This window comes from Plectropomus leopardus, chromosome 8 (assembly GCF_026936395.1).
Source record: "Plectropomus leopardus strain MGB_pleo_1.0 chromosome 8, ASM2693639v1, whole genome shotgun sequence".
Lineage (NCBI taxonomy): Eukaryota > Metazoa > Chordata > Actinopteri > Perciformes > Serranidae > Plectropomus > Plectropomus leopardus.
Genome location: NC_142183.1, coordinates 13,916,712 through 13,934,943, shown reverse-complemented (window position 1 = coordinate 13,934,943; position 18,232 = coordinate 13,916,712). Strand labels below are relative to the sequence as shown.

The 18,232-nt window shown below is 37.8% G+C and overlaps 1 protein-coding gene across 3 annotated transcripts; it reads left to right on the top strand.

The window, feature by feature from the left end:
- The first annotated feature begins 1,549 nt into the window (after nt 1-1,549).
- On the top strand, nt 1,550-17,326 carry lamp2 (lysosomal-associated membrane protein 2). Of its 3 annotated transcripts, none has more exons than XM_042492756.2 (9): nt 1,550-1,731; nt 5,019-5,134; nt 5,999-6,209; nt 6,300-6,461; nt 6,545-6,774; nt 6,888-6,995; nt 8,062-8,116; nt 8,208-8,378; nt 13,744-14,896. In XM_042492756.2, the coding sequence occupies exons 1-9, from the start codon at nt 1,686-1,688 to the stop codon at nt 13,884-13,886; spliced, it is 1,242 nt and encodes a 413-aa protein (XP_042348690.2). In that variant the 5' UTR covers nt 1,550-1,685; the 3' UTR covers nt 13,887-14,896. The 3 variants fall into 3 exon arrangements, with proteins under 3 accessions (XP_042348690.2, XP_087937044.1, XP_042348691.2); XM_088080918.1 differs by lacking the exon at nt 13,744-14,896 and adding an exon at nt 15,354-17,326 and having other exon boundaries at nt 1,551-1,731; XM_042492757.2 differs by lacking the exon at nt 13,744-14,896 and adding an exon at nt 9,544-13,578 and having other exon boundaries at nt 1,555-1,731.
- Nucleotides 17,327-18,232: the final 906 nt, after the last annotated feature.

The following is an 18,232-nucleotide window of genomic DNA, read 5'->3' as shown; positions in this document are numbered from 1 at the left end:
CTTAAATTCAACAACAAGGTCATACATTTTGTGTACACAGGTCACCTTTTTTTACTTTTCCTCTCAGTGATGTTGCTCAGTACCTCTGTTATATTTTTACCTACTTATCTTGCTTTAGTTCAAGTAGGAGTTTTTGTTATGAACAAAAGACACTTTGTGGGGCCATGAGAGGGGTTTGGACTCTTAATGCAACAAATTAATATATTTTTTTAACTCAGTGTAACAAGAGTATAGACATGGCTCAAAAAACTTTATAAATATTTGGTAAATAATTATTTCTAGGGCTAAAAGTCGACACCAATTTTGCATATCCTGTAGACATTTGCCAGTATGGCCTTGAAGTTGGCATTAAATTTCCTTCTAGGTGGTATTAACACGGTCTTAAAACCCTTAAGCAGGGTTCCCACCAACATGGAAAACCTGGAAAAATCATAGAACATCATAATCTTAATTTCTAGCCCTGTAAAAGTTTTAAAATTAGCAAAAGTCTTCAAACGTTTTTGAAAAGTAATGGAATTTTGTTATGATATCAAAATGAAATGTTAAAGTAATCTCCTGTAGATTATCTTCCAGGTCCAATCCCAAGGCTTAAAAAGTGTATACCCACATTGTTATGTTGCAGCAACATTTTTCAGACAAACATCCAGATAAAAGTGAAAAATCAAATGCATTAAGAATACACTCATAGTATAGTACAAATTTTAGCTGCTCATAGTATAATCATTTTCATTTTACCTCATCCATGGAAGCCAGTGCAGGACTGATATATTTTAAGTATATCATTGTGCCCTAGTTAATAGTTAATAGTAATAATAGTTAAAATAGTTAAACTCTAACTAAAGATAACCCTAATTAAAGATGCAGAAAAGGTTTCACATTCATTTTCATATGATTATTAACATTTGATGGTATACTGTGCGGTTTCATTTGTATTATACATTGTGAACGGTCTCAGAAATTTTATTATGGGTCCTAAAAAAGCCATGAAATAGTTTTGAAATTGTACCTATTAAAATGTGTTGGAACCAGTCACAAAATACCACTAACAAAATAACTGCTAGAGGCAGCAGTGGATCAGCAGCTGCTCTGTTCAGAGATGTTAAATCACTGTCCTTTTGTCTGGCTTTAAGGAGAGTGATGTAACGGCTTCATTTTCCTTCCAGAAACCACTATGTGATATTAAAGTGAAGCAGTGAAAATACTCTCAATATAGCGTACACTTAAACTGATACTGAATATTTTAGGTGTTTTTTTTTTAACGGTGACTAAACTTTGTTTTGCTGCTGACCCCATCCACAGTCATAGATTATTTAACTTCCATGTCAGCCTGCTTCACCAAACTGGGCTGTGCTGACTGACATCTACTGTACGCAATACACTGACTATGGATAAAAAACAAAACTAACCTTTAAGCTTTTTGTCTGAGGCTATTTAACATTCACATTCGCCTGAGCCTTGAACATGCACACAGTACAATAAGTAACTCTGAAAAAGGTGGAGAGATATCTAAAGCCAGACTTTAGTCCACACCTCCCTCTGCTTTGAGACGGTCCCTGTCATATGACTTCCATTTCCTGGTACAGTCGGCGGCTCACAGACATCCCAAACACCGCTGACAGAGCGTCCCTATCGGATCTTTCTCATCCTCTCTCCCGGTAGCTGACACTACAAACTGCAAGGCAACCATGTACCGATATGCTGCATTTGTTTTATTCCTCGCCCTTGGAATCGGTACGTATCATCACCTTGATTAGTCTTTAAACAAATGTCAAAAAAAGTGAGGAAAAAAATCGCTTTTTGTTTCTGCAAAGTGACGTGATTAATGTGAAACTTATGGGACACTCCGGGCCTGGTGCTACCGGGCTCTGGCTTAATGCTGCTCTGGAACAAGTGATATTAAAATTATATTATTTACTTATCTGTGTTTTTAATTGTAAAGACGATTTGAGGATGAATTTACTGCGCGGGCCTGAAAGGAAACCTAGTCATACGAGGAGTTGCCCAGTCGTGATGTTTTGCTAATGAAGCTAGCTTGCTAATTGTTACATACGTCAACAACATCAAACGGGTCACCGTAAAGTCGCCATGTCCACCGCAATAAACTACATTTTCTCACATAACTGCTATTTATGCTTTCACAGTATTGTATAAAATCCAAACTTTGCGCTGACAGTAACTGTAAAGCTGTCTTTTAAACGTTATGCTACCATTTTACATTGTGTTAGCTGGGGTAACGTTAGCTATCTTAGCCGTTAGCTTATTTATTAGATAACACTTGTTTTGAAGCTCAATTTCGTGGTGATAATAAAACCTTCCGAGTTGCAAAATAACCTCGGTGAGTGTAGCTTGCGTTAACGGGATATTAGTGGCGTGTAAACCCCCGTTAGCACAACATTAAACGCGTTAACATTGTGTTAACTGGCTAAAGTGGTTAGCATTAGCAAGGTTTGGCAGTTTACAGTAAGTTAGCACGTGACGGTACAGGCAGAACGAATTACCGTTAAGCTAACGTTCTGTTAGCTAGTTAGCAAGCTAGCTAACAACGGTACTTAAAACGATAAATAATAATAGATTATGGATAGATGATATATCCAGATTAACGGATATTAAAAGGAAATAGTAATAGCTACAAACAAGATAACTTTTTGTGTTAGGTGGGCGTTTAAAATGAATCAGCTTTAAATTAGAGAACTTGAGTTCAGTTGATTTCTCATATTAAATTAACTTGATAGTAGGTTATGTTTTTTAACAATATTTTTGATTGGTGTTATTGATAAACGGGCCAGTCAACGCAACAAATAATGTGTACCATCAAATGAAGAGGCAGGTAATGTTAAGTTAAAAACGCAAACAAAAAAATAGCAGATGGAAATACAGATGCTGTAGCATTTTTTTTTATTTTTGTCAGGAATTTTAAAAGCACACTAAAACAAAAAAGTGCTTATTACTGCCTCAAGACCAGTGACATAAAAATACTGCAAAGGCGTGTCATGTCAATAGGCCATATAATACCATAAAACAGGGCAATAAAATAGTTGCTATACTGGAAAAAAAAACAGGTTGACATGATAAATGAGGCCCTTAACAGTCTGTAGGATTGTAATTCAAAATAAAGTCTGTTTTATTACTAATTTGCAGTTCATTCTGAATGGACCCATGACCCATCTGTTGGGAACCATTGTTATGACCTACTTTTCCCCCTTCCACACTTATGGTTCAAATTACCTCCTTTACTGCTGAACAATCAAACCCTCCCACAACTTCTCAGTAACTTTTGTTTTAAAAATAACCTTAGTGTGGCTTTGTTTAATAAGCAGGGGCTGGTTGTTCCACAGGGAGATCTTAGGATAGAAAATGAGCTTATTGTTATTAATGCTAGAATGTAAGTTATTTAATCAAAATCTTAAAGGTGACACAGGCTTTAGCACTTAACAACTTTATTTTTATTCCAGTTTCCCTGCACTCAACCTTGTCTCTGACTTTATTGATCATTACCTACATTTTGTTTTAAAAACTCCATGAAGATCCCCTAAACATTTTCAGGAAATTGTCAGCTTTCCTTTAGTAATGTGTTAGTTTCTTCATGACAATACATGTTGTTAGATCCTTTACACATTTATTTATGTTTGGTTTGATCACGTTTCCATCCTGTACCTACAGTATTGCTCTCTTAACTTGCAATGACATAAGTCTATTAGTGCATGGTCACGCTTCTCAGAGTTTTTGCAAACAATTTCAAGAACCTTCTTCTAAAAATTTGACTGTATGATATTCCCATAAAAAGAGTGTTTTTTTGGTATTGTTACATTTGAAGCATGTGTATTGAGATTAAAGTGCTTGGGTTTGAGCCTTCCTCTTCAGAGATCTCCTCCTGTAATTGTAGCTTCCAGTTTTTAAGTTTGTCTTTTGAAGACTCAGATGTTTTGTCTACATTTAGATAGAGCAGCGATACCTGCCCTTCACCAACAGCATGTTTACTGTCATTTTTAACAGCATTGAGAAAGGTGGCTTAGTAAGGCAGTGGTTAGCTAATGTCATGATTTATTTCATGTGCTGTCAATAAGCGAGCGCTAACTAATACTCAGAGGTGGTATTTTGCTTATAGTGCTGTAGTTTTTCTTAAAATTAAACCTCTTATGCTGACAGATATAGTGTTACAACAAATTCTGTGACCCGATGAGGAATTTCAGCTATGTTTCCACTGCAAATGTTTTTATCATACATTATCACACACTTCCTATTGAGAGTCTTTAACAAAAATGGTGCTCCCATAGATTTGGTCACACAGTTTGATAGCTGAGATTTCAACGTACTGAATTCTGTGTGAGAAAAAGCCATATTTTAAGTGTTGACCGAGTATTTTCAGGTGAGATGTGGCTATATCTGACAGCCCGGCCCCTCTGTAAAAATACAATGTTTTTGGAGCAAAGTCACAAACATCTTTGTAACTTTGAGTTCTTGACTGGAGATTTATACGTTTATGATACTTAGAAATTGTGTCAGGCAGCTGTTTTTAAGTTGTTGACAGTGCAAACTTGCAAAACCATATAGTAAATCTGAATGGACCTTGGCCTCTATTCAGTTTAATTATATGCAAGTTCTCAGAGACTGTAGAGTGTTACACATTACTATCCTGGTTTCTTGTCAATTTAGGATTGTGGGATCCGTCTGTACATAAGAATACATCTTAAATACCCTTATATGGCAAGTGAACTAGGACATTTCCAGCCTGTTTACAAAATTTCCCTGATCCAAGTTGTATTTTAGTACACACTGCTCGCAGTGGAGGTCATCCGATGCCAGCTGGCAGCACTGAGTTTGTGGTTGATTTCCTAAAAATGTGTGTGTTCTTAGTCCCTCATGTTGGAACAGACAGACCTTATATGAAATAGCTGCAAACGAGTTTCGTCGTTTGCAGCTATATTGTTATTGAAAAGAATAACCTTTTAAATTAACCCAACAGGACTTCTAATTAATTAGAACATGACAAATAGTGATTTATTTTCTTTCCTTTTCAGCTTTCCAGCTGTCACATGGCACTGAGGTGAAAGTCACTGACAAAGACAACAAGTTGTGCCTCTACGCTAAACTAATGGTCAACTTCTCAGTCTCATATGACAGAACTGACAATACGGTGAGTGTCTTGTTCGGTATATTTAGTACATCAGGCTACACAGTATCTTCATGAAGTTACTCTATAGAAAAGCAGCTCTGCTCTTATCATGTCGCCTCACCAGCGTGACTATCAGACAACTGTAGTGTAAGCAAATGTCACCATGGAAAGGGGAAATGAGGAGACTCACTACAAAGCAAATAGATTCTTGCAATTCAGCATTTTAGTCAGAGTTTTCCTGGTGGGTATCCTGCAGTTGTTATGTCCTGTCTTCTCACTAGTGAGCTGTTGTGATTTAAAACAAATATATTTTTAAAAAGCAGCTCATAGATATGTATGAACATTTGAGAAATTTACTAAACTTTATTTATAATTAACTTTAATAAAGCATTCATATCAGACTGCGGCCTATTAAAATAATGCTAAAGCCATAAACTGGAAATTTTGGGTGATTTATAAGATAAGAAAATGTTTACTCTTTTTTTCTTAAGAATAAGACATATTTAAATTATTGTTCTTTGTCAACAACATCGTTTGAACAATTAAAATACACTCCCCACTGACCGGCGGGCTCTGGCGTCTCTGATATCAGTTCAGCATGCTGAATCAACCAAAAAAAAGCCAACAAGGGCCGACTAGTACCAGTTAGGTTTACATAGTATGAAATTTTTTTAGTAAGGTAACAGTCTCAGAAAATATCACGGTTTCACTGTACAAACTGTAAAACTAGGGCAATAAACACTCATGAATGATGATGTTTAGTGTCAGTGTATCTATCACAGGAAGTAAAACTCAAGTTTTTTCATTGAGATCTGTGAAGTTTGCTTTAAACATCAAACACACGTAATTAAAGGTTACAAAAGGTTACACTCTGTTCTCTTTTAGAGTGCACCAGCTGAGTTTGAACTTCCTGATAAAGTCACATCAGATGGAAGTACGTGTGATACCACGAGCTCAAATTTGAAGATTAATTTTGGAGAAGGACACTCCTGGAGTATGAACTTCACCATGAATGGGAAAGTGTATCAGATAGACACCATCACCTTCTCCTACAACCTCAGCGACGCAACAGTCTTCCCAAAAGCATCATCGAATGGTAACTGATACACCTCACAGTGCAAACCAAAAATACACACATAGATGAACGGCCTTGTACTGATCCTGATGTGTTTTTAATTTCCGATAGAAACTCTATCTGTCTTCGTGAAGCCTCACATTACAGACGTCGACGTGAACACCTGCTACTCCTGCAATAGTAAAGAAATGATTGAAAGTGAATTGGTCAATCAGACGCTGTGGGACGTGCTCATACAGGCTTTTGTCACAAACAACGCCACGAGTGAAAACAGTAAGTGCAGATGCAGCATGACATCTCATCTTGCCTCTAACATTTCTCTTCTGTTCACATTAAATCTCCGTTCTCTCACACAGTTACTTCTTGTGCTGCCGACGTGCCCACAACCTCCGTTGCCCCCACCACTCATGCCACCAGCACTGCAGCTCCGGTCACAAACGCTTCATCCACCACCCCTCCTATAACCCCCCCAACCCCCCCCCTCCCTACTCCCGCCACTGGGGAGTACATCGTGAAGTCAGATGAAAACAGCACAGCCTGTCTGATGGCCAACTTCGGCCTGCAGGTTACTTTCAAGCAAGCAGAGGTATGTTCATTAACTCAGGATTGTTGTAATCTTGATTTCCAGATGTTATACTGGTGATCTTCCATGTTCCTTTTTGTTGATTTGATTCCCGTCTTTTCCCTTAATGTTCCAAGATGAACTTGGACCCAAATGGGACCAAAAGCTCCGGATCATGTGGAGTCAACGTCAGTGAGCTGGTGCTGGAGTCGAGCACAATGACCGTCATCCTCACTTTCACCAACGTAAGTTTGAAAAACGTGTAGGTCACATTTTATCAGGTTTTGAAGGGCTGTGATTGATCGATGCCTCTGATGTCTCAGTATAGTAATCACAACTGTCATTCTCAGCCGCTATAACAATATCAGTAAATGAATAATGGAGAACTGAGTGGTTGCAGAGTCTCTCCTTAATTAGGGAGACAATTGTTGATCTCAACATTTTTTTGCTGTTAATACTGTCACTGTTATCTATTGTTTACTTATTGCAGTTGGCTTAGGTGTATTTATTTTGTGAATGTGTTATGTGAATATGTTAATAGAGTTTTTTGATTTTTTGATATATATTTTTAAATATACTGTAAACTGTTAAGAGTTGATATATGCTTCAATTTCAAGCTTAATTTTGCCTCTACAATTAAAAAAAAAAGAAAGAAAAAGGATTGGTTCAGGCACCGGTACCATTTTAAAAGAATAATTTTTAATTGGTAATTAGTAAGTAGTAATAGTAAGTAATAAGTAAGTAAGTAAGTAAGTAATATTAGATCCGTTTTCGGTGTACTTTTTTTTTTTTTACAGAATTTTTTATTTTGCAGTCATGCTATTTGTACACTACTTGTACTAACAGTATCGTTTCCAGTATTATTTCCATCGTTTATCGGGTCAGTGTGGAACTGAGGTGTAATTCAAAGGTCACCTTTTATTGCGTCAATAAATACACCTACATCGGCTTCACAACAATCTGTAATCTGATGTTCATGTTTATTTTCATCCTAAACTCAAATATGTGGTTATCATCTTTCCATCTTTATTGTTTCGTACTTCTGGGTAGGAGTCACTGCATCTGATAGATAAACAAATGCTTGAACACGGTGACTGACTTTATGTGACTTCACAGAAATGGACAGGATGCAACAAAATGTGAAATGTTCACTAACAGTATCACTCATCCCAGTAAAAAGAGAAGGGAAATGTTCCTTCAGGTCATCCCAGATGCTGAGTCTGTATTAGCCTTTGGTTATTAAGAGAGCTGAAATGTTCATTTATTAAAAATACTTTCTATTTATGCATGTTTCTATTTTCCATCTAACAGGACACAAAGAAATTCCGCCTACACGCTCTGAACATCACCGGAAAGACCAACTCTGGTAATTAGAAGAATCACATCTACATACATAGACCAGACGCCACACTGAGCACCCAGCTAATGTTTTCTTTTACATCTGTGCTTCTCTCAAGGTGTGTCATTTTCTGAGGTGAACACCAACCTGAGTCTGTGGGAGGCGGCTGTCGGCAGCTCCTACATGTGTAACAAGAAGCAGAACTTCACCATCACGAGCCTGCTCACCATCAACACCTTCAACCTGCAGGTGCAGCCGTTCGGAGTGAAGAAGGGTGTTTTCAGTACAGGTAGGTTCTTCTTTACAGTCTTTAAAAACAGACTCTGCTCAACAAACTAGTTCTTATTAAGAGTAATGGGGGGAAATGGATCTTTGTTGTGTTTGAGGCAACCAGATGAGTAGTATTTGTACCAGCACTAGAGCTGATTGTCGTTAGCTGACTTTATTCAGAATAGCTGTAGACTATATGCCTGATTATGTGATCATAATGCCACATTTTAAATGCAATTAATTTTCCTAAAAGAAACCAAAAAACGGAGAATACAGGTTTAAAACTGTATGCACTCAATTTTTCAGCCAATTACCCATATAAATCATATAAAAAAGTATTTTGTTGAAATTGTTAGTTACCACAATTGATAATCATTAGACAGTGATAAAATGTTGGCTAATTTACATCTCCTTAAAAGGGTCAGTTCACCCTAAGATGAAAAAATACATATTTTTCCTCGTACTGTAGTGCTTTATATCAGTCTAGATTGCTTTGCTGTGAGTTGCTGAGTGTTGGAGATATCAGCCGTAGAGATGTCCGCCTTTCTCTCCAACATCATAGAACTAGATGGCACTCACCTTGTTGTGCTCAAAATGCTGAAAAAAACATTTGAAAGACTCACCAGCAATGTTTCACGTACAGAAATCATGACCTGATTACTCGAGATAATCCACAGGATACATCTGAATTATTTGGGATAAATTGTCCATTTAAAATGAAGCAATAGCTGCTCATGGTCCCTCAATACAAGACAGCTGAATGTTTTTTAAGAGAGAAGAAAGTATCCAGTATTTCACAAGAAGAAAAGAAAGAAATTACAGCATTTTTTAAAAAACATTAAAATAATTTTCAGATTTTTTTTTCATGTTTTATTTCTGGGAATCTTTCCTGACCTGTAGTTTTGGAACCACCGGTTTAATTTCTTGAAAGAGAAAATGACATTTCTCCCTGAAAAGGATGTCTGATTAATGTTCCTCCTCCTGCAGTGTGTCGTCATTTGCATAAAGTGCATCTGTCGAGCCAAAGATGTTCATTCAAATATGCACAGTATTACGTGACACCTTAAACTGAAAAGTGTTGCGTTTTTCACAGCTGATGGCAGATAAAACTGCTGTCCTGCTGCTGTGTTGTTACTCAGGAAATCACTGTTCCACCTGTTGACTGACTCTCTTTTTATCTGCAGCCCATGAATGTTCATTGGATGACACCAGCATCTTAATCCCAATCATTGTTGGCGCTGCTCTGGCTGGCTTGATTCTCATTGTAGTGATCGCTTACGTGATTGGTCGAAGAAAGACTTATGTTGGATATCAGACCCTTTAAAACCAGTGTGCAATCAACATCACGGGGTTCCCAAGCCTGGTCCTTCTGTTTCATGTGCAATTGTTTAATTGGCAAATGACTTAAAAATCCAAGAGTCAAAATCTAAACTGAAGTCTGCTGGGGGGAAAAAAGAGATGCAGGTTTGGAGTGATTGGTCGTTAACATGAAATGCACATGGAGCATTTGCTCAAAGGGTTTTTAATGATAATAAGAGGAGTGAAACCCATGTAAAAATGGAGGGTTTGGTGTTTTTCTCAAGGACCAAACTTGACTTCCCCCAAAGTTTGTTTTCCTTTTTTGTTGTTTTTCTGGATGTCTTGTCTTCCCTTTTTTGTTGTGTTTTTGTTAACGAGCAAGTGCAAAATCCACACAGCTTTATTTTAATTTAAAGGTATACTATGCAGGAATTGTCAGCTACTGTTTTTAAACAGTATTGACAGCAAAAGTGAAAGACAACAAAGTGTTTTTCTTCAGCAAAAAAGCAGCGTCAGGGCACTGTGATGCTAACCTTAACTTAGGGGACTTTTTCTTCACATATGCCGTCTCCTCATTGGGAACAGATGGAAAAAGATGCCGGTGCTGAGTAAAAAGCACTATGTGGACATAGGCCCTAAAATTAAACCCCAGATGCACTAAATTTGCGTTTTTCTTTTGGTGTTGTGTCTGTGAATTGTGTAGTCAGGTAACTAGTCACTGCCTTTTCACAAAATCACCTGTTACCTGCCCACTGTGCCCAGGAATGTCCCGAACACAGACAATATGAAGAAAATAAGAAAAATACAGGCACAGGATACATGCAGAGTCTCTGCAGATAAATACTCCACCTCACACTTCTAGTGGGTCATAAGTAATAACTGAGAGTGATTCTGTATGAGTCCATAGGTTGTTTTTTTTTAAAGAAAATCCTGCAAAGTATGCCTTCAAGTAATTACAATCACACAAAAAGTGACTTTCAATATACAATATAAGATTTCTTATATAGGTATAGTAATCTACATTTACAAAAGTCTCCAGACATTTATTTGTCATGCATTTTTGGATGTGTCACAGTTTAAACATGTTGGATCTCGCACTTGCTCTGCAGACATTCCCTTGTTGTTTTCTTTTATCATTATTTAATCTTTGTGCACATTTTAGTTCCTTTTATGGTTTGACTTTTCATCCCCAAAATGATTCACATTGAGACATTAAATAATTTTAAAGGCACTACTTTCACAAATCAAAGAAAGATGGTCAATCAGCTTTCTTTCTTTGTTTCCAGAAATGTATTACCAAGGACGGTCTACTTTATTCAGAAAGTAGTCAAGGGGAAAAAATGCTTTAGCCCGTGTTTGCCCCTGTGGAGCAGGAGAAACATTGGAATTGTTGTCCTGATAAAGTGGCTCCAATCGTGCCGAGAATGTGAAAGTGTTTGTTGATTAAGCATTAACAGACCTTTTTCATGGAGGACATTTGGACATTGAGCAGTAAAAGTCCAGGTGGAATAAATGACACTAACGATGGCTGATTTACAGAGAAACAGTCCTGGAACTGGCCGACGTCGTTCCTTTTATTAATTACACCTGTGCTTTTCCTGCTGCACCACAACAAGATGTCTGCTGTTCTGAAAGGTCTCTTAAAATTTGCACAAACTCCAGTCAGAGAATAATATTAAAAGAAAGTTCAGCTGTTTTTGGTTTTTTTTCCCCTCACTCAATACATTTTTTGGCATTAGGTTTAGAAAAGGGAGAGTTTTGTTGTGTAGATATTCACTTTCAGCACAGATAATTCTGAAACGAGGATACATACATAAAAATGCACTAAGGCGCTCTTTAAGTTTTTTGCGTTATGTTGAGACCGTTGTCACATTATTTCACCTGTGTATAGGCGTGGGCTTGGCCTGAGCTCAGGGCTGCAGCTGGATCAGGGGACGTTAAAGACCCTGAAAACTTTGGTTCGAATCTTAAGTTCTCTGTAACATTCAGCATTCACGCATATCAAAAAGGTCCTGTTTATGAAGACATTTTGTTTAGTCACTTATTTACTTTCTTACAGAGAGATACATCAGAAGATTGATACCACTGCCATCTCAATAAGCTTAGCTCAAAGACTGGAAGCAGTAAAAAGTCGGCCTGGATCTGAACAATGAAACAAATCATCTCATGCTGACTTAGCATGTTATATCAAGTTTGTGTCGAGTGGTATCGATCTCCTTATCTAACTCTTGGCAAGAGAGCAAAAAGGGTTTTTCCCAAAAATGTCAAACAGTTCCTTTAAAAGCATATTTGCTCCATCAGGACCTTGTGAGTGTTGAGTGGCTTTGTTCAGCAGAATTGACAGAACAAACAAACCTCGCACCTGTATTCGCGTTCTGGTTCAGAAGTTGTTAGGAAAATAAAAACACTTCAGTGCGCAATATAATCTTGAGAAACACACAATATTGCTGGCAGAAAGTTGTGTTTTTGTGTAGTCAGAAACTGAAGTCAGGGACTCAGTGCAGGTTACAGTGATGCAACCAAATCGCCAGAATAAATGTTGGCATTTTACGTTTCTGCAAACCACAGAATATATTGTCATATGTAGCGGATTTGATGAATTTTACATTTCAATTTTTAATTTTCCGTTGTGAATGCTGAAAGCTTTGGATAATGTGTGGTTATGGATGGGGAAACATCATGTTTTGGCTTAAAATATCAAACACGACTGGAACTGTTCTGATGTGTCCTTTAGGTTTTGGTCATCTTGTTAAAAAAATACCCGGTTTGGTTCATGTCACAAACATCTCATTTAAAAATGCTCAGTTTTGGAGCCTCAAAGACAGCTGGAAATATCGCTACGGCTTGTTTAAAAATTCCTGGATTTATCGCTACAAACACAACCACAAATGTTCCCGCGTCTAGTTTAAAATCACCTGTTTTGGCACTGCAAACACAGTTGAAAATGTCCTGACGTGTCATTAAAAAAATCAGGTTTTGTCACCACAAACACAGCCCGAATTCTCCAAAGGTCTCGTTAAAAATACCCAGTCTCGGTGCGTCGAACACAGCTGGAAGTGTCGCTGGTCTGGATCAGTGCTCTGCTGCTCATCCGAAGTGTTACGTCATCCACCATATTTTTCTTTTGATGAGAAACTCAAACTCATGTAACCTGAACAACGTCACTTTAGAAATTTTAACATAATAAAACGTGGAATGCCACATTTGCAGAACCGTACAGTGCCAACATTTCATTCTGTCAAGTGGGCTAAGAGATGCAGTTTCAGGGAGGGAGGCGAGCCCCAGAATGTGTGTTTCTGTTTTGATAGAGAGCCAATGTGACACGTGGTGGTAGCTGTGTATCGTTGCTTACTTGTAGCAGTGTTGTGTGCTGTCAGCGCCGCTCCAACGCCTCAGGACCGGAGCAAAGCAGGCAGTGCGCTACGCTGAACATGAGTAGAAATAGTTTTTAAGATGCTTGAATGTTGCTTCAGGACTTTGTACATGTGTATGAGAAATGGCTATGAATCAAATAAGAGCTTTGATTTTTTGCTTGTGATTGTGTATTTCAGCTTTGTACAAACTCAGTTGCCTTAATTAAAAAGATGGTTTTGCAGCACTTGCATAAATGTTTGTGACACATTTTCTCAATCATGACAGCTGTACCTTGCTTTGTTTTGTTCATTCAATGACTCACTAAATACTGTTAAAAAAATCTTTTCTCTAGTTGTTGACACTGCACACATGTTCAGCAAAGGGAATTTGTGCTGCAAAACCATCGTGTTAAATCATGATCTGTGTTATGTGGATACAAGTGATTTCATCTCCATTCACTCACGCTGTTAGCTGCAGTAAATTGGATCTCTGTTGTGTGTCAGACTGAAATAGAGCTTTTTAGTCTTTGAAGATTCATGGAAATAAAAATACATTGCTGCCTTGGACACCTGAGTAAATGTTTATTGCTTTTGCTGCTTTAAACACTTCCAAGTCCTTTAGGATGCTATGTCTTTCTTTCAGTCATTCGTGCCTTAACCATTAATATATTTTTCATCCTTTTGTCCGATGTTTAAAACATTCACCTCTCTGCTTTCTTCACTCCCGTCTAGCTGAGGAATGCCAGGCTGATGGGGAGAGCTTCCTTGTTCCCATAATTGTCGGAGTTGCCCTGCTTGTTCTCATTCTTATCGTTCTGCTGGCCTTTTTCATCGGGAGAAAGAGAAACAGGGCCACCGGCTACGAGTCTTTCTAGTTAACCTCTCTTTGTTTAGATCTTAACACTCTTCAAAGGGTAGTCAGTGAATCGCTGCCTCTTTGCCTCGCTGCCTTTGACTAATTGTTGAAAAATTACCATCATGTGTTGTGTTGATGTTTCCATGTAGTGTTAAATGCTGTTGACTGACTGTGAAGGAAAAGTTTGACATTTTGGGAAATGTGCTTGAGTTGAATGAGAAAACCACTGTTTTTGTTTTTTCTGTTAATATGACAGTTAGCTTAGCACAAAGACTGGACATTGAGGGAAACAGCTGGCAGTTCTGTCCAAAAGTATTAAAAATCTGTCTACTAGCACGTTTACAAAAATGACTTACGAGAGTTTCCACTCTCCACATTCAGGGGAGGGTTCATTTGCGTTTCCTCTCTGGGTTTTCTGGTTGAAAATGGTCACTCGGCCATTAGCAAAAAGCAGTGACATACATGTATGTTAGAATGACAAGCGCTGATAATATTAAACCTTTGAACCCAAAGCAAATCAGTTCAATTTCTTTCGAAAACATGAGGAAAAAAGCAATGAGCGTATTGGCAAAAATGCTCCACAAATTGCAAGAAAATAGAAAAAAAAAGGTAAACTATATAAGTATAATTATTTAAAATTGTGTTACAGAATTATTACATTTTAAAGCACTTTTATGGTTTTTTGGTAATTTTCTTGAAGCTGAAAGGGATAATTCCAACTCTGCAGTGCAGTTGTAGAAGTCGCGTTCACAAAGTCAGATCAGTATTTTCACTGCTTGGCATCGCTGTTAAACAGCCCTTTCTGTTCGGAAACTGAAGCCGCTGTATCACTCCCTTCAAAGATATGTCTGTTTTGCCAGTACGGTGTCCTGGAGAGCTCAAACATTTTGGTTTTATATAGCAGACAATTTACTCATACATTAGGAGTTGGAATTAAACATTTTTAAAACAAGCTAAAATCAAACAGTTTACACAGAACATGGGAAAGCTACTAAATTATATAAAACCTAAAAAAAAAATAATAATAATTTAAAGAAACAGTTCTACTAGACTATACATGTTATTGGACTGAATTGAAAAATATAATATAGATAATAATTTCATGTTTGTGACACTGCAGGAGAATGAATTCACTGTTTAAAAGCTGCTTCGTGTTGAACAGATGTGGTTTAGATCAGCATTTCCCAAAATGTCAGACTACACCTTTGAGAATTTCTCATTCTGCCTGAATATTAAATTTCATAGAGACTAATCTAATAAGTAATAACTTGATTTCCTTTCTGTGCCGTTTAAATGTTTCCTCTAATCTACATCTGTGTTGTCATTTCCTCTTTTTGTAGCCTCTGACCTCCCTTCTTGCTGCTGCGCCTCTTTTCTCTCAGCCTTTGTTGACTGTAAATATCCTCGATCTCTCAGACTGATGTTTCCTGCTGACTAAAACCACTAACGTGCTTTCTGTCTGTCTGTCTCTCTGTCTGTCTGTCAGCTGAGGAATGCTTCCTGGACTCTGATTTGAGCTTTTTGGTACCCATTGCAGTGGGCGTGGCGCTCAGCTTCCTAATCATCCTTGTGCTTATCTCTTATCTCATTGGCCGGAGGAAGAGTCGCACTGGCTACCAGTCTGTATAATCCACCCCGGCTGCTTCTGCCTCTCGCTCCTTCTCAACCCTTAAAAAAAAAACACTCTCCCTGCCCGTCAGTGCATCAGAAGCATCCTGAATTTCCTGCTCATTTCGCCTAAAAATAAGCTTATTTCTCGTACACAGTTTAAAATTGATCCCGGCAGTCTCCCCCAATGGTTTGTTTTTGCTTTGATGCCAATGACTGAATCGAGTACCAAAACATTTATGATCAATATTGCATCGTTTGATTGTAGATTGCATGTTTTAAAAATTAAATTTCTGGCTGTGATTAGCCGTCCACCTCCTCCCCCCTGAGAGACCTCCTCCTCCTCCTCCTCCCCCTCCTCCTCCTCCTCAGAGAGGCCTTTTCCCCTCTCGGTCTCTGTGCTGTATAATAGTATCTGTGTAAATTACTCTCTTGTATAGAATGAATGACGTTGATTTTTGATGACGTGAATGTAACGAGCAAGCTCCACCCGTTCACACCCCGACTTTATTTTAACCTCCACCTGACATCAGATCAAACACCACCTGCTGCACACACTCTTAGAAATAAAGGAACTCTATCGGGTTCTTCAGCTTGTTCCCATAGAGGATGCTTCTTAGTTCCTCATAGAGCCTTTTATTTAGGTTCCAACTGGAACCCTTTTAGGGGGATACACCTAAAACTTAACACAAAGGGTAATGCCTTGAACCATCTGTGAAAGGTTCCACCATAACCCCCTATGAAAGATTCTATAGAGAACCTTCTGTGGTGTAATTGTTCCACCCAGGACCCTTTCTAGGGGTTCTATCCAAAACCTGTCCACCTTATAAGCATGCTAACAAGAACCCATCAGGAGGTTCTATAGATTCCTCTTTTATATTCCAAGGGTGTCATCTAGAACCCACCCAGGGGATTCTACCAAGAACCCTGTCATAATCCTGAAATTTAATCCGGAACCCACCCAGGAGATTCTATGGGGAACCCTTTTATGTTCCAAGGGTGTCATGTAGAACCCAGCCAGGAGCTTCCACCGAAAACCCTTTAATATTCCAAAGGCTTCATTTAGAACTGACCAAGAGGATTCTTTGGAGAACCATTTAATATTTCAAGGATTTCATCTAGAACCTATCCAACTGACAACATTACCCATTGATCTCTCGTCTACTTATCATGGTTTTAGTTCTTAACAGATCTCTTTGTTTTTCCTAAAAAACCTTGAAGAACCCGTTCTTCAAAAAAAAAAAGAGTCCTTCAGAAGCAGATGGTTCTGGGTAAAACCTCAGCCCTTCAGGATGAACCCTTTTGGTACCTTTATTTCTAAGAGTGCATGTAGTCACTTAATTGTTGTTTGACGAAAGGGACACTAACTGAGACACTTTACCAGCACTAGTTTATTTTTTTGGAAAATGTGTGAATTTTTATGTTTGCCTCTCACCTTAGGAAGATTTATTTTCTTAATATGTACACTTCTCATAATAGAATTACGTTTCAGTATTTGGTGAATTAATTCTAGTGTTGTTTCCTTATAATTCTTTATTATTACACAAAAACAAATAGATATAAAACTTTAAACCTACAGCGGTCACCAGGCTCAAACTTGACTGAATGTACGTTGATTTCTCCCTCCACGTGATAGTGCAGTAACATCGTCAGCATGAGCAGGTCGTGATCTCACTCTTATGACCCTCAGTCACATTCGATCACTCCTCCCCGACAGTTTCGTGCCTTTCTGTTGTGCACCTCTGAGTTGCTTGCTTGAAGCTTGTCTCCATCTGATGAAGAATGTGATGTGATGAGCTTGTTTAACACAAGTGGGGAACAAATTAAATAAAGTTTCGTTCTTGTTTTGTATCACTGTCATTCTTTTTAACGCATGTACTTTTAGTGTGAAGTCTGCAGAGCAGGAAGGTCTTGTGACAGATGCATTCAAAGGTTAATAACGGCTGTAAACCAAACATTCACACTGCGATTGCTCAAAATGTCCGTTAGACTTTGATCAATGACGTGTCGTTTATGAGCAGAGGCATGACTCTCACTCTGGCTGTCATTCAGACAGATATGCAGGTTAACGCGGAGGTCACGCCGGTTGATTTGGGTTTAACTTATTACTGAGACTAGTTTGGAGCTGAACTGTTAACATGTTTTGTTTTACCTCCTCATTGTTTGGGGTCCCACAGATTTTGCATAAATAATTGCAAATTCAACCAATTGCTTTATTTTAAAATATTTTTTCATTCTTCAGAGGTGGACTGTAACTAGGTACATTTACTCAAGTACTGTTTAAAGGAATACCACCCATAAAAAGACAATTTGTACATATATATATAAGATTAAAATTCATGTGTTTGGGTAGTACTGCAGTCGGATGAATAAGACTTGGATTATACTGCATGAGTTGTGAGAGTTTGTTTTGTTGTTAAATGTTGTCCTGAATCAATTAATAATTTAATAAGTTTGTCATTTCCTGTGGAGGCATGTGAGAAAAACAAAGTTTTCTTTACAAATTCAAGATATACCATCATAATGAGGTGGCATACAAATGGTCATTTAGTGGGTGAAATATAGTTTCAAGTACAATTTTGAGGCACTTGAATATTTTCTTTTCATGCTACTTTATATTTCTTACGCAATTCAGAGGACATTTTTACACCCATAAATGTCTTGATATATCTAGCAAACTTTCTTACAAAGATTATTAATACAAAATTATAAATCAGCTAATAAATTATGTTAAATACTGCCGAGTAAAGCTGCTTG